Here is a 15,928-nt window from a genome sequence, read left to right on the forward strand (position 1 = left end):
ATGTACTTATTCTTGTCCATCCCCCCAGTAGGCTATGAGCTCCAGAGGAGTCAGGGCTGGGCCCCCTGAGGTGAGGAATTCAGTATGTGCTGAATAAATGGGTGACTTTCACTTCCCAGGAAAGAGCTGCGGGCTGCTCTGTAAGGGGGGCTGACAAGCTTTCTGCTCAGGGCCACACAGTAAGTATGTTTGGCTTTGCCAGCCTTCAGGTCTCTGTGGCAATGACTCTGTGCTGTTGTAAATTGGAAAGTGCCAGAGTCCATATGTAAACAAGTGGTCCTGACTATAAACTTTATTTACAGACATGCCAGTGTGACTGTTGTATAATTTTCACGTGTCTGGAAATAGTCTTTTGATTTTTTTCAACCATTTAGAAATGTAAAAAGCAGGACTTCCCTGGTGGTCCAGTGGTTAAGACTTCCTGCTTCCCCTGCAGGAGACATGGGTTCAATCCCTGGTCAGGGAACTAAGATCCCACAAGCCTCGCAGCATGGCCAATAAATAAATAAATAAATAAAAATGTAAAAAACATTCTTAGCTCACAGGCTGTATCAAAACCACAGAAGGGGGCTTCCCTGGTGGCGCGGTGGTTAAGAGTCCGCCTGCCGATGCAGGGTACACGGATTCGTGCCCCAAGTCCGGTAAGATCCCACATGCCGCGGAGCGGCTGGGCCCGTGAGCCATGGCCGCTGAGCCTGCGCGTCCGGAGCCTCTGCTCCGCACCGGGAGAGGCCACAACACTGAGAGGCCCGTGTACCGAAAAAAAAAAAAAAAAAAAAACACAGAAGGGGGATGTGACCTGCAGGCCAGAGTTTGCCAACTCTATAATGTTAGAATGTTTTGATCAACTGTGTCCCTTTTGTTATCAGAAAATAAATATTTTCCTTCTTTTAAAACATCTTTTAAGACTGTGGTCTGGAGTCAGGCACACCCCTGTTCCCATCCCCTCTGCCACCGATTTGCTGTGTGTCCTTGAGAAAGCCACCTTCCCTCTCTGAGTCCGGGTCTGCAAACTGCAGATAACAGCAGCACACGCACGCTAGACTCTCTTGAGAAAAGTGGACACAATGAATGACCACGTGTCGGTAATTCATTTGAAGACATCAGCTGGGCAAGAGTGGTCACTCCATTGAGAGAAGAGGACCCCAGCCAAGGCTGGAACAGAGACCCCTTGGCTGAGTCGCCAGCCAGATTGTGCCATGCCATCAGCCACTCTTGGAGATAGAGTCCAGGCTGCATGTAGGTGACAACTGGGAGGTGGCAGCTTGGCCAGACACGGGCGGTTCCTTATTTCCTGGGCACCAAAGCTGCAGGAAAGGATCCCAGTTGACTATCGCCTCGGCTTCCTCTTAGTGTCTGTGTGGGCAGTAGCCTCTGAGACTGACCCCTACTTCTTGATATTCATAGCCTCCTGGGATTCCCTACCCTTGTGTACATGGCTTCTAACCTGTAGGATAATACGGCCAGGGTGAGGGGATGTCCTTCTGTGATCAGATGGCAAACGGTTCTGACTTCCATCTTGCTAGAAGCAAGTTGTCACTTCAGGGAGCCCCACATGGCCAGGGACTGAATGGAGTCAACAGCCAGTGAACAAGCCTGGAAGCGGATGCCTTCCCCAGCTCTGGGCGACACCTTGACTGCAGCCTTGCCAGAGGTTGTGAAACACAGGACCTGGCTAGGCTAAGCTGCACCTGGATTCCTGACCCACCGAAAAATGATAAACATGTGTTGCTTTAAGTGGCTACATTTGGGGCAATTTGTTACATAGCAGTAGCTAATGAATACAGCCTGCCTTCTGTCTCCGGCCGGGCATTCCAGGGCATTGCTTGAGTTGGGTGCCAGTAGTGAGTGCCATCTGTTTATGTGGGTGGCCCAACGATACTGGCATAAGGATGCCTGCAAAGCCCCCGCCACAGTAACCAGGACAGCTGTAAGGAAACTAGACAACACAAATTCACATGGGCTCACGAATTCAGCGTGAGCCCAGCCCTGGTGCCTGGTGACATCTACTCATCCTGCCTCCGCCTGAGGGTCTCATGGAATCCATGCTGTCCCATCCAGACCACATTAGACCCAATGTGCCCTCAGGAGTCATCAAGCATTTTCTGTGTGCCAGACGGGTCGGACAGACGATATAACCATGAAGAAATACCTTCGCTGAGTGAAATACCAAAGTGAGGTACTGAGAGATGAAACAGCTTCAAATGGGCCATAAGCAGCCTGGGGGGACCCGGGGGGCCTCCCAGAGGAGGTGTGGGCTCGGGCATGAAGCAGAAAGAGAAGTAGACCAGGCCAGGGGAGAGGGGAAGCTGTCCAGGCAGAGGGGAGAGCATGTGCAAAGGCCCAGGGGCAGCAGGGACACAGGAGCTCTGCAGGGAGTGGGAAGGGCCACGGGGAGGACTCTGGAGCCACGTTAAGGCTGTGAGCAGCCATCCAGAGGTGGACACAGAAGGGCAGGGCTGCCTGGGTTCAAACTCTGTGACCTCAGCCTCTCGGGGCCTCAGTTTCCCCACGTGTTCACTGGGATGTGCAAAACACTTGGCCCAGATGGGGTGTTCCAGGCTCACAGCCGGTGGCCCCCTATGTGCAGATAGATGGGAAGGGGAAGTCATGTTTCAGAACCTAGAGGAAACCCCAGCTTACCTTGGGGGCTGGTCTCAGCGTGGCCGGCAGAGGACACAGCTGACCCCCAGGGCTGCCCTGGGGCAAGGCTTTAAGGGTGGGCGCTGCAGGGCTGCCCCGCCTGCCGTCATGGGCTGGAGGGCCCGGGGACCGCTGGGGTGGGCATTTCAGTCCCAGCACTGGAGGCCCCTGTGCGCTAAGCCCCTCATCAGGCCCCTGGGGTCTGAGGTGACCTGGGAGAGTGAGGTGGGCTCAGGAAAGGGGAGAGGCAGCCCCGCACAGGAGTCAGAGTGGGGTTCATCAGGGGTTCCCACACCCCACCCTCCCGGCCATGAGATTACCCGTTTTGCCTCTGGAGCCTCAGTTTCCCCACCTGTAAAATAAGGACGATAGAAGAAACCACTGCAGCGCTTCTGAAGATTAAGTGATTGTATTTATTTATTCTACTTATTTTGGCCGCGCCATGCAGCTTGTGGCATCTTAGATGCCGGACCCGCGTCCTGGGCGGTAAAAGCGCAGCGTCCTAACCACTGGACCGCCAGGGAATTCCCTAAGTGATTTTATATACTTAAGGCACTTCCAACCGTGTTTGGAAAATCCTTAGACCCTCACACCCCGGCAAGGAGGGGGCTATTGACGCGGTGGTGACAGACGAGGAAACCGAGGCAGGAAAGCGACTGGGTGAGGACTCCGAGAGCTCGCTGCTCTGGTGCCGAGTCCGCCCGCCAGGCGCTGGCGGCCCGGGAGGCGGGGGCGTCGCGGGGGTCCGGGAGTCAGTGGGGGCCGCCTTCCCCGCCGCGGCCGCTAGGGGCCGCGCGGGCCGCTGGGCAGTGCAGTCGCGCCCCGCCCCCGCCCCGCCTCCCGTCCGCCCCCTGCCCAGAAGGCCCTGCAGGGACGCGGCCGTTCCCCTCCCCAGCTCCCGGGGCGCGCCGTCCAGCCCGCAGCATGAGCGACCCCGCCGCGACCCCTATCTTCGCACCCGGAGAGAACTGCAGCCCCGCGTGGCGGGCGGCGCCCGCGGCTTACGACGCGTCGGACACGCACCTGCAGATCCTGGGCAAGCCGGTGATGGAGCGCTGGGAGACCCCGTACATGCACGCGCTGGCGGCCGCCGCCGCCTCCAGAGGTAGCCCCCGCCGGGCGCGCGGGGTCGACCGAGGCCGGGGCCGCTGGGACCCGGCGCCCGCCCGCTCTCCAGCGACGTGGCGGAACCTCTGCGCTCCTCTCTTTCCTCGCCTGGAAAACGGGGCCGCTCGCGAGGGCAGCGGGGTAGTCCTGGGGCGCTGCGGGCGCCCTGAGTTCCGGGAACCCTCTCTCCGGGGAGCACCGAGGCCCCGACCCCAGGAAGGGGTCGGGGTGGGCCGGGGGATGGGTTCTCAGCCGCGGAACTCAGCCGCCGGACCCCACCCGAGGTCGAGGACAGGGGAGTGGCGGCCTGGCGAGGTGCTGCCCAGGCCCACGTGGGTAATGCTCCTGCCCAGGAGTCGCGGGAGGCCCTGCCCTGGCTAAGAATAGCTCTGGTAACGCTGAGGCCTGGAGACAGCTGTCGGGGGTGGCCCTGCACCTGGTGTCAGAGCCCGCGGGGTGCCGAGGGCTCCCCACGACCCCCAGAGGCCGGGTGCACCAGCTCTGGGCCTGTGTTCCCATCTGGCAAATGGACACAGCCAGTGTCCCTGCATGGTTAGGGTGTTTCTCCCCTCCTCTTTGACCCAAAGGGGCTCAACCCCTGCCCCTCACTGTTCCAGGCCTGGGCCTTGAATCCTGGTCCTCCCTTGCCCTTACTTAGTAGACTTCATTGTTTGTTGTGGGGGGGGGCAGGGGACGCTGCCCAAATCAGGAGATAAGCGCCCTCAGTGCAAACAGCATGGGCCGGGGCTCAAAGTCCAGGGTCTGCCCTGCTCCGTGGGCCAGACCAGAAGCCGCTGTCCGTGGCCTCCCCGGCAGGCCACCCTCTCTGGCTACTGGCCCCGGGCCCACGCTGTTCCCTCTCAGGGCTGCTGTGTTCTGTCCCACCCCCCACCTTTGCTCTGCAACCTGTCGCTCCTAGTAGCAGTCGTTTTTCTCTGCCAAGGCCCTGCCCCCACGCCCCCTCCTCCAGGTAGCCTCCCCAGCCCCACCCAGTGTGTGAGGCGTGGGCTCTCTGTCTGCCCAGGGGGCCGGGTGTTGGAGGTGGGCTTTGGCATGGCCATCGCAGCTACGAAGGTGCAGGAGGCCCCCATCGACGAGCACTGGGTCATCGAGTGCAATGAGGGCGTCTTCCAGCGGCTCCAGGACTGGGCCCCGCGGCAGCCACACAAGGTGCCTGCCTCTGCCCAAGGTCCCGCTCCTCACGCTCCTTAGGGGGAAGACCCTGCCCACGGAGTGGGCTGGGGACCTGGGGTGGCCGCAGACTTGGGGGAGGTGGTCTTCTCTCTTGGGAGTTCCTCTGCCCCCTCCCTTGCAACAGGTGGAGAAGTCCTGGTCCCCCTTTGACCCTCAGCCTTATCTTTCTTTCTCCCCTGCACCAAGGTGGTTCCCCTGAAAGGCCTGTGGGAGGAGGTGGCCCCCACCCTGCCAGACAGTCACTTCGATGGTGAGAGGCTCTGGGCACTGGGCGGGGGGCCTCTGCCTGGTTTGCCAGCCCCTCCTTTGCCTGCTTCTGAGGCACACATGCCTTGATGTGTCACTGGGGTGGCAGAGCCCGGGGGGCAGGCACAGACACACATACAGGAGCCTGGCACTCAGGTGCGTGGACATCTCAAGAACGACCGGATGGGACACAATTCGTAGGGGCAGCTGCAGCATAGCGAACTCTGGGTTCCCGGCCGCCTCAACTTGCAGCCAGTGTCCTGACCACGTGGCTTCTGTCCTCCCGAGCAGGGATCCTGTACGACACGTACCCGCTGTCTGAGGAGACCTGGCACACGCACCAGTTCAACTTCATTCGGGTAGGATCGCTTGCGGTGGGACGGGGTCTGCCAGCCCTAAGGTGGGGGTCAGCCCAGTGGGTGCGCCTGCCGTCTCCACAGGAGGCACCTCTCCTTCCGGCGTTCCTCTGGCCTGGTGGGAGGCCCGCTGGGAACGCCTCTGCCCATCCCCACCCCCTCTTGACCACTGTCCCCCCAACCCCGGCCAGGACCATGCCTTCCGCCTGCTGAAGCCAGGGGGCGTCCTTACCTACTGCAACCTCACCTCCTGGGGGAAGCTGATGAAGTCCAAGTACTCGGACATCACCACCATGTTCGAGGTGCTGCAGCCTGGGCACTCCCTGCCCCGCCCCACGCCCCACCCCTGGCAGCGACTTTGGGTGGGGAGGCAGATGGGGTCACCTGAGACCTGGGGAGGGCCCCTTGCCTCTGGCCCTGGGGGCTCATCTCTTGGGTGGACTCTGAGCCTCCACTTGTAAGTCAGGAGAGGTTTCTCCCTAGCTCAAGGACCTTAGATGGCTCCCAAGTGCCCTCAGGATACAGGGATTCAGCCCAAGGTCCCCAGCAGCATCCCCTCACTCTGCCCTTGTCCACTCAGGGTGCATCTTTATGGGTCTAGCCACCCCTTGTCTTGGGCCTTTGCCCACTCGGTTCCCTCTGCCTGCGAGGACGTGTGGGTGAGCAGCCTGGTGATACCCCATGACAGCCAGGAAGCTGTGTGTGGACACCTGGAGATTCCCACCCAGACCTGGGCTCCAGCATTTTCTTAGCAGCCCCGCCCTGCCCCCAAGGGCCTTGGCACTTGTAGGGGTGGCTGGCAGGGTGCCTCCTGAGGCCCCAGGGCCCTGGAGGTGACTCGGCACCTCCCTCTGGCCAGGAGACACAGGTGCCAGCCCTGCTGGAAGCAGGCTTCCGGCCGGAGAACATCCACACACAGGTCATGGAGCTGGTCCCACCGGCCGACTGCCGCTATTACGCCTTCCCGCAGATGATCACGCCCCTGGTCACCAAGCACTGAGCCCACTGGGCCCACCGGCTCAGCTGCCCACGCCACCCTGGGGGCTCTGGGCTTCAGGAACCCCTAACCCCCAGACCCCTACTGAGCGCCTTCGTGGCCGGGAGTGCAGGCTCTGGCCCCTCAGCCCTGGTCCAGACCCACACCAGCCACATGACATCAACAAGCTTCCCTAACCTTCTCTGCAAGGGGACGGCCACTACCTTCCTACCATGGTCCTGAGAATGAAATAAACACTAACACTGGGTTTAGCCAATCAGCACGAGGACACAAACGTGTGCTTGCTTTACTCTTCCTGCCCCTCCAAAAGAAAGTGAAAGGAAAGAAACCTGTTAAATTGACCACCACCGAGGCAGTGGCTCTACCACTCCAAAGTTTCTGATCCTGCCTCTGAGCCCCCCGCTGTGCCCCCTGAAGACATTGCCAATTAGTCACCCATGGCCCCTCCCGCCCACCCTGTGGTGGGCAGCTGGGGTCCCCAGAGGAGGTGGAACTAGGTCAGGACCTCATAGCAGGTGGCAGCCCCAAGGCCCAGACCCTCTGGTCCCACCCAGTCAGGCTGCACCACGATGCCTCGCTCTGAGTCGACGCCCCTCCAGCCCCAGCACAAGGACACCATGGATCTGTCTGCCCTGGACCCTGGTGCCCAGCTGGTCGCCGCGGTGTCGTCTGCTTCACCCCGACCCGCTCTTGGACGTGTCCACTCCCCTCCTTCATGGGTGGGGCCTCCCACTGGGCCACGCTGGGCCCGGCTGTCCACTCCAGGGGCCTCGGCATCTCCACGCACAAGAGACAGGCCTGACCCCGCCCACCTCCCAGGCCCCCACCCCGGCCCCCACACCACGTGGAGCAGGGCAGCCAGTCGGATTTATGGGCTTTATTGACCGCCTCTGGGGGAACAGCGCAGACGCCGCAGGGCGGCCAGGCAGCGGCACTACCTGCGGTACCAGATCTGGAGCCTCTTCTCGCGCTTGATCTTCTTCTGCAGCTGCAGGATGCCATAGAGCAGGGCCTCGGCTGTGGGCGGGCAGCCTGGGGGGCAGGTGGCACCTCAGTCTTCCTGCCCTTCCCCCTCCCCTCCGCTCTGCTCCAGGTGGGGGCAACCAGGCCACTTCCCAGGGTGGGGAGGGGCAAGACAGGGCTCTGCACCAAGAGAGCTGGGGGGCTTGGCCCATCACGGGAAAGGAGCCAGAGGGGGGCAGGGTGGGCAGCGTCCGGTGAGGACCCTTGGAAAGGAATGGGGGCAGACTCTTCAGACTGGGAGACCCTCCAGAGACAGCGAGGGGGAAAGGCTGCGGTGTCACTCTTATTCTTGGACCCAAATCTGCTTATTCTTAAAAGGGGGCAAGCTGTCTCAGTGGGGCTGTGGGGATTCTGTGAATCGGGTGAGGGCCGCGTGGGCGCCACCTGGGGGCTCACCTGGGACGTAGATGTCCACGGGCACAATACGGTCGCAGCCTCGCACCACAGAGTAGGAGTAGTGGTAGTAGCCACCTCCGTTGGCGCAGCTGGTGGGGAGGGGAGCGCCAGCTGTGAGAGTCTCTCCAGCGACCCCGGCCTCCATCCCTCCTCACAGCCCCCAACCCGCACCCCCTTCCAACCTCAAGCAGGTGCCAGGCGGTCAGGAAAAGGGCAAGACTGGGACACAAGTCACAGGAAAGACAGCGGCCACCTGAGACCTTCTGTGGGACCGGGTAGGACAGAAACAAACGGTGGGACTATGAACAGACCACCCTCAGTGAGAGAAGCCAGTGTGAAAGGACACAGCGTGTGATTCCATTGATGGGAAACGTCCAGAACAGGCCAGTCCACAGACAGAGAGTGGGTTCCCCAGTCAGGGGCTGGGGGAGGGGGTGGGGAGTGACTGCTGATGGGGACAGGGCTTCTATTGGGGTGATGGAATGCTCTGGAATTAGATAGAGGTGATGCTTACACAACACTAAGAATGCATTAAAATCCACAAAATTGTACGTTTTGAAAGGGTGAACTTTGTAGTATGTGAATTCTACCTCAACCAAAAAAGTCAGGTGACTAAATGGCTTTTAATGATATGGAGAAATGAGGTGCTGGCTAGACGGTGAGGAGGCTGCAACGCCCCCCCGAGCAGGACGTCCTTCCTGTGGTCATAACACAGAGAAACAGAATGAAACTGGACAGGCTGTTGGGGTGGGGGAGCGACTGTAACAGGACAGAAGGGGACGTCCTGGACAACCCCGATCAGAAAGCAGCACAGAAACGAGACTGGAAGAGACAAGCCAGCGTGTCACCGGCGTGTCTGCTGCTGGAGCCCCCGCCCCGCCGGGCACTCACCTCCCCATAGACACGACGTAGCGAGGCTCTGGCATCTGGTCATAGACCTGGAAGAGACAGGGGTCTGCGTGCAGCTCAAGCCTGGGGGGTGGGGGGGGCGGGGCTGGGAGGAGGGGAAGGGAGGGTTGGGGGAGGGGAGGGGTTGGGGGAGGGGGAGGGGAGGGTTGGGGGAAGGGAGGGGTTGGGGGAGGGGGAGGGGGTTGACGGTGAGGCCCACCTTGCGGAGCGCGGGGGCCATCTTGTTGGTGAGCGTCCCAGCCACGATCATCACGTCGGACTGGCGGGGGCTGGCGCGGAAGACCACGCCGAAGCGGTCCATGTCGTAGCGGGGCGCTGCCATATGCATCATCTCCACGGCGCAGCAGGCCAGGCCAAAGGTCATGGGCCACAGGGAGCTCTGCAGGGCGGGGCAGTCGGCCCGTAAGTGGACGAGTGGCCCACTGTGTTTAAAGAAATTGGACGATTTCACATAGAAAAATCTGTTCCTAGCCTTTTCTGGGCCCTGCCCACAGCAACCATATGACCTCCAGACCCCGAAGGCCGCCCTGGACACTGGTCATCGGCCTGGGCCTGATGCCCCAGCCCAGGACTATGTGACAGGAGGGCCAATTGAGTTAGGCCCATGGGTCTACACTTCCCAGCAGCCACGTTACCAAAAGGTAAAACAGACAAAAATAAAACCAAGTGCAATTAGCTTTAATAATATAGTCCACATAAACCAGCATATCCTAAATCCCGGCCTCCAACATGGGCACTTGCTGCTCTGAGTGCCCAGTGGCCACACACGGCACAGGTCTAGACCCCGGGGCTCAGCACCCTGGAGGGTCTTGTTCCCAACACCACCTGGACTCAAAGTGCCAATTCCTCCAGGAAGCCCTCCTGATTGCCCTCTGACTTCTCTCCATCCTTTGGTGCCCGATATCGCCCCTGCCCCCACCCACAAGCTGTTCTCCACCAGAGCTTTCTCTGCTTGTCTGTGTCCAGTCTGGGATCTGGCCAAGGTCCCTGCTGCCCTGTGGATGTCCCAATTCAGGTGACAGGGCTCGGGTCACACAGCAGGCAAGGGCTGCCCAACATGGCAGGGCCATGACTCCACAGCACACGGCCACAGCGACCATCGCTGCCCTGGAGCTGTGGGCCTGGAGGGACACTCGCTGTGGACTCGCTGGTCACACACAGACACCAGGACAGCACCAGCCCGCCCGTCAATGGGGGATTGTTACCCAGCTGGGCGCCCCGAGAGCACTGAAAGGAACCACTGTCCTGGGACAGAGGACACATGTCCGGGGGGAGACATGGACAAGCACGTGAGCAAGCAGACTGTCCCACGGCGAACGTGGGGGTGGGGTGGGGGATTAGGATATTTGCTGGGAAGGAGCTACTGTTTCCATCGTGTATTTCCAGTTCAAAACGTGGGTTTTACGTTAAGAGAGAAAAGAGAGGAATGAACAGAAGATGGAAGGAGAAGAACAGGAGGGAGGTGGCTCATCTTCTCTGGGGGCCGATGCGGGGGGCAGGGAGCACCGAGGGAAGTCAGGCCAGGAACTGCTGGGGGCAGGGCAGGGGTCCTGAGACAGAATCAAAGCCACAGGTCCCCACACGGAGGGGCCCTGGGGGAGTCCGGCCCACTCCATAGCCATGGGAGTGTGGCTGAGCAGCCAGAGGGGGCCCCACGGACGCAGACGAGGAGGGGCTCACCCGGCGGGCCCAGTTGATGAGGTCGTCCAGCTTGGCCACCACATACTCGCCCCGGCTGCTGGGAAGGGCGGCGGATTTGGGGACCACGGCTCCGGCCTGGGACACGGCGGGGTGGGTGCTGGGCACGGGACACAAAGCAAGGGGAGGCATCAGCCAGGCAGGTATCCTGGCCGGGCCCAGCCCACAGCAGCCTCTCCGAGGGCAGGACAAAGCCGTGGTCACGGCGGGTCCCCAGAGCAGCACTGGGAGTAGCCGTGAGGCCAGGTCTGCAGCATCCCTGCGCCCGGGCCTGGGGCAGGACATGCCTGCTCAACAACGGAGTGAAAGATGGTGTGGACGGGCCTCTACCGCCTCACTGAGGCCCAGCAGGACCCTGTCCTCTCGGGGACTGTCTCCCCATCTGGAAAACAGGCTCGGCCGACACACTCTTTAGCGAGAGCCCTCCTGGTCTGGAGTTGTGCAGCCATTGGCCTGCGCGCACAGGAGCGGGCTGGGCAGAACTCTGAGGGCAGGGACCCCCTCACATACCCCGCTGGGTGGTGGGAGTGCCCCGGAGTTGCCACAGGCTGCTGCTGTGCTGGGGTGGGGGGATGTGGAGACTTCAGGGTGTGTGGGCTCCCGGGAAGGCCGACCTCACCTGCTCGGGCTGTCAGCAGCCAAGCTCGGATGGACCCCGCGCACCTGCAGAGCTGCGCCCACACCAGAGCTGCGGGGAGACAGACTGCCCATGACTAGCAGCCCAGGGCGCCCCAACACGCTGTGACAGGGTTACCCCGGGGCCAGGATGGGGAAACTGACCAGGGGGTCTAACCCAGCCCACTGCCGGCTTTTGTAAATAAAGTTTTATTGACACATAACCACACCTATTCACTTCCTTGGTGTCTGGGACTGTTTTTACAGAGGCAGAGCCAAAAACGTTTACCATTTGGCCCTTTAAGGAAAAAAAAAAATCTGCTGATCCCTGGTCTAGAGAGTGCCTGGTTTTCATTTGATACTTCCCTCATTCTCCCCGTCTTCCCTTTGCTTTGCAGTGAGTGTGTATTTTATCTGTAGGAAAAAGGCCATATCAAAACAAACTCAGCCCAAATCTCAGGGCCTGGCAGCCACCTGCCTTCCTGCCCCAAGGAGGCCTACATGGGGCTGCCATCAGAGCAAACGTGCTGAATGCCTTTCGTGCGCCAGGTAGCGACTGGGCTCTGAGGGTACTAGGGCAGGCAGACGTGGGGCTGGATGCCAGGCGGCCCCTGGCCTGGTGCTGATGGAGGGCCCGCCCGGATCTGAGGCCCCCTGACAGCCCCCTCTGAGCCCCTCCCTGCCAGGGCCTCACTGCGGGGTGTCAGGATCAGAGATGCAGACACACAGGCAGGCAGGCAGGCAGGCACTCACCGAAGAGCAAGGATCCCACGGAGCAGGCCAGGAGCTGCAGAAAGAACCACCGGGTGGGGGCAGTGAGTTGTGGCAGCACCAGAGGCCACGAACAGCCCAGACGGTCCAGCCTCCAGGTGTTTGCCCATCAGGCCCCCCACGTGGCGCACCCGCCCTCTCACCCTCAGTCTATCTACATTCCATTTAACAATTGATAAAGAGCAATCTTTCAGGGGAATTCCCTGGTGGTCCGGTGGTTAGGACTCCACGCTTCCACTGCAGGGGGCCCGGGTTCAATCCCTGGTCGGGGAGCTAAGATCCCGCAAACCGCAAGGTGTAGCCAAAAAAAAAAACCAGTGATCTTTCAGAATGTGAACCAGACAGTGTCATTCCCCTGCTTCCAACCCCACACTCCACGTCAGAGCCACCTTCCCTTTCCTCAGGAATGTCAGTGTCCCTCCTGTCTCAGAGCCTTTGCACTTGCTGTCCCCTCTGCCTGGAGCACCACTCTCGTGGGGCAGCTTTCAGCTCAAATGCCTGGGTCTACACTAGCTCCGCAGGCCCTCTAGATCCTGTCACTCTGTTCTAACTCTATCCACATGTCCTCCTGTGGCGCCTGCCTCCCCCTGATGCTAGGGCTTCCCTGGGTTCCCCAGTGTCTGTCTCGGCCTTGGCTCAGCCTGACAGGCATGTGTCAAGTCAACAAACCCATAGACATCAGCGAGGCTCCAAGCCCTGGGCTGGGAGTTCCGGGGTTTCAGAGGCTGGGCAAGGAGTCCAGGCCAACGGCCCAGCCTCGGACTCTTGTGCAAGCTGTTCCTCTTTGAGCCTCAGCTCCCCCACCTGAAAATGTAGGGCTTTGGGTAATCTCACAGCACAGTAAATGCCCTTCACCTCCAAGGTGAGGGGATTCCAGCCTCTGGACCAGCCATTCTTAGCAAGGGGCCGCTGGTGAGGATTCAGCAGACCGGTGAGCTTGCACGGGAAAAAAAAAATACCCTCTCTATTGTCACCAACGTCTTACTGAAAATTGGCCTTTCCTTAAAATCTGAGTGTAGCCAAAACCACACCAGTATTAGCGAGACCGAGGCTTTTCAACAACAGAAATGACAGTGGTTTCCTAACCCCGACATAGAGGCTGCAGCCAACCCTGTGTAAAGGAACGTGTCCACTTCTCACTCCTTCAAAGTCACAGCAGTAGGCAGATCCGCCACTAAACCTCGGCTTTCCAGGCATGAATAATGAAGCACCCGGGCTGCGAACTGACCCCCGGTTCCCAGACAGAATCTTGGCAACTGTCAGTATAACCGCTTTCCTTTGCAACCCTGTGAATCCATCCTATGCGTTTAATCGCTAATCGGAGGAAAGGTCCGCGGAGCAGCCAGGGTTTGGACGCCTTCTCTGCGGGTGACCGTCCCCTTCCCGGGGTGGCAGGGTGCCCCGGGGTCGCGTCCCTGCCCAGACAGGCCGCGTGACCACCAGCGGTTCCAGCCGCTCTCTGGGCCTCAGTTTCCTCGGATGTCGGGGCTGCTGCCCCCTCGCCGCCTCCTCCCGGAAACTTCAAGGGCAGCATCCCGGGCCGAGCCTGGGTCCCTCCGGCTCCCGCCCTGGCCCTCTCCGAGGCTGGGAGCCTGCGTCGCCCTCGGCATCCGCTTCCCCAAGCGGCCGGGCGGAAAGGCGCCCGGAGCGACCCAAGCCCCGACCCCGCCCCCGCCGCCCCGACATGCTCACCCGCCAGCGCCGCCATCTTGGCCTCGGCCTTCAGACAACCTCTATGGTCCGTCCTCTTCAGAGCTCCGGGTCCCCGGGGCCGTCGCCCAAAGTGCCTCGGCTCGTGCTCGGAAACCGGAACTCGGGCGGGGACGTTCCGCCTCTGTGGAATCCCCAGCACCGCGCGCCGCCGGACGCCCCACGCGGGATAGAAGGATACGGAAGTGCGCGGGGAGGGTCGTGGCAAAAGAAGGCGAGCCGTCCCCTCTCTTCTTACCCGGGGAAGGAAAAGCGAAAGCACGTCCCTGGGTGGGCTCGAACCACCAACCTTTCGGTTAACAGCCGAACGCGCTAACCGATTGCGCCACAGAGACGGTGCTAAGGCCTACTTCCAGGCGCCACCCTACGAGGCATGCGCGGCCCGCAGGGGCGGCCCGAGCTGCGCCTTCACGCAAGCGGCTCAGCGTGGGGTGGAGTCGGGGGTGGGGGCAACCCCCTGCTGCGCAGCCGAAATAGCTCAGTTGGGAGAGCGTTAGACTGAAGATCTAAAGGTCCCTGGTTCGATCCCGGGTTTCGGCAGACGTTTTGGTGCCCCCAGCGAACAGCGTTCTGTTTTGCTCCAAGCTGATCCAGCTTCTCCCAGCACTTTTACCCAGAATGTGTCGGTTTTGACCTCTCCTCCCCAGAATACTCTCCATTCTTCAGATGAGGAGCTGGGCTGCTGGCTCATGCCAATGCGGGAGGGCTTAGAACAAGGCCTCATCCCCATCCACCCCGGTCCACCCCCAAAACTTATGATCCCAGCCCGAATGACCCCCTTCCCCACTCCCATTTACAATATTTTTTAAGTGGCAGGATCAGAACGAACGTAATTGTCAAAAGAAACACTACTGAATACCAAAAGGGAGTTTGCAGAGACACCTTCTGCTCGGATGTCGTTTAACTGTGACAGTCCTGCTGGGTACCTATTCTGCCCATTTTACAATACATATGGGGAAACTGAGGTTCCCCCGTTCCCAACGGGGGAACGCAGGTGAGGAGCAGGGCTGGCTCCTGGCGAGGGAGGACCACCCCAGGTGTGTCCTGGAGCCCGACTGCGCGGTCCCGGGAAGGGGAGGCGGGGCGCCGGTAGGTGTCACCATCCCGGTGGTGACACACAGGAGAAAAGAGAGGGGCTGGGCCGAGGGCTGGGTCTGTTGGGAATCCTACACCTCCTTGCCCTCAGTTCCCACAGCTGGCCAGGCTGTGGAGCTGGAATTTTTTAATTAAAATAAACCTTGTACTTCCAAATAGTTTGATTCAAAGAAAAGTTGCAAACCTAGTACCAGAGTTCGCTGTACTCATCACCCAGTCTCTCCTGCTGCTAACATTTTACACTGACGTTAACAATTCATGACCCAATGTATATACATCGCCAGCTCATGTCCAGGCATTATTCAGGCTCCTGTTTTCTCCTAACGTTCCTTGTCCTGTGAGCCAGGCACCTGGGAGCCGAGCCCCCAGCCTCGCTCGAGCCTTCAGACGCCTGACTGCGACCTCCTGAGACCACAACCCAGTCAAGAGAGAATGTTGCTTCCAGCCGCCAGGGGCCGGTACACTGCTAAGGCAGGGATGGATAACTAATACAGGAGGGGCCATCGGCTGTCAGGGTGATGGATTGGATGGGGAGCGGGGGTGGGGGGGTGGTGGATAGGGGAGGTAAGAGCCTGCATCAGGAAACTGGGACTGTCAAGGGCAAGCCCTGAAACGGAGAAGCAGGTCTGACAGGGCAGGGAGTTAACAGAGGGTTCACCATAATTCCAGGAACACTGAGGGTGAGGGGGTGAGGGCAGATGGGTAGGTGGGGAGGAGGTGGGGGGGGAGAGGAGGGGGAGCCAGGGCTGGAGGAGGTGGGGAGCAGGACCTGGAAGGGACGGAGCAGGGGCAGGAGGATGGGGGGTGCAGGGGCTGAGAGGGGAGCCGGGACAGGAAAGCCTGGCCATAGAAGCCATGCATTGGGGGGAGGGCCACTGACCGCACTGCATAGACGTGCCTGTCTGATTTGAGATTCTGTGTGTGTGTGCATCCCTCGTCTTAATCAGCTTCCTAGATAAATGATAGACTTAAAGAGGTGCTCAAGTGAACACAAGGAAAACTCCCCCTTCCAGGAAGTGGTTTTGTTGATGCACTGCTCCTCACACCGGGGGTCTGATCGTCCCCTCATGCCATCTGGGCTGGAGCGAGAAAGGTACAGCGACTGTAGGACAAGCATCGCAGGGTCTGGGGTCAGGGGTCTGGCTGAAAAAGGTTCAGGAAGGGTGGC

At 60.3% G+C, this 15,928-nt stretch overlaps 2 protein-coding genes and 2 non-coding genes across 5 annotated transcripts; 2 read left to right on the forward strand and 2 right to left on the reverse strand.

The window, feature by feature from the left end:
• The first annotated feature begins 3,497 nt into the window (after positions 1-3,497).
• Positions 3,498-7,734, forward strand: GAMT (guanidinoacetate N-methyltransferase). The gene is made up of 6 exons (XM_030845463.3): positions 3,498-3,748; positions 4,775-4,920; positions 5,131-5,194; positions 5,482-5,549; positions 5,738-5,848; positions 6,406-7,734. Exons 1-6 carry the CDS (start codon positions 3,568-3,570, stop codon positions 6,544-6,546), a joined length of 711 nt encoding a protein of 236 aa, XP_030701323.1. The 5' UTR covers positions 3,498-3,567; the 3' UTR covers positions 6,547-7,734.
• Positions 7,406-13,999, reverse strand: NDUFS7 (NADH:ubiquinone oxidoreductase core subunit S7). 2 transcript variants are annotated; one of them, XM_030845459.3, is made up of 8 exons: positions 13,648-13,999; positions 11,938-11,971; positions 11,189-11,257; positions 10,552-10,669; positions 9,071-9,250; positions 8,854-8,900; positions 7,963-8,051; positions 7,406-7,575 (listed from the first exon to the last, which is right to left on the reverse strand). In XM_030845459.3, exons 1-8 carry the CDS (start codon positions 13,661-13,663, stop codon positions 7,478-7,480), a joined length of 651 nt encoding a protein of 216 aa, XP_030701319.1. In that variant the 5' UTR covers positions 13,664-13,999; the 3' UTR covers positions 7,406-7,477. The 2 variants fall into 2 exon arrangements, with proteins under 2 accessions (XP_030701319.1, XP_060153437.1); XM_060297454.2 differs by lacking the exon at positions 13,648-13,999 and adding an exon at positions 12,625-13,581.
• Positions 13,927-14,000, reverse strand: TRNAN-GUU (transfer RNA asparagine (anticodon GUU)). The gene has a single exon. It is a non-coding gene; the product is annotated as a tRNA-Asn (tRNA).
• A 132-nt stretch (positions 14,001-14,132) lies between these two features.
• Positions 14,133-14,205, forward strand: TRNAF-GAA (transfer RNA phenylalanine (anticodon GAA)). The gene has a single exon. It is a non-coding gene; the product is annotated as a tRNA-Phe (tRNA).
• The last annotated feature ends 1,723 nt before the right edge of the window (positions 14,206-15,928 follow it).

Source organism: Globicephala melas, chromosome 3 (assembly GCF_963455315.2).
Source record: "Globicephala melas chromosome 3, mGloMel1.2, whole genome shotgun sequence".
NCBI lineage: Eukaryota > Metazoa > Chordata > Mammalia > Artiodactyla > Delphinidae > Globicephala > Globicephala melas.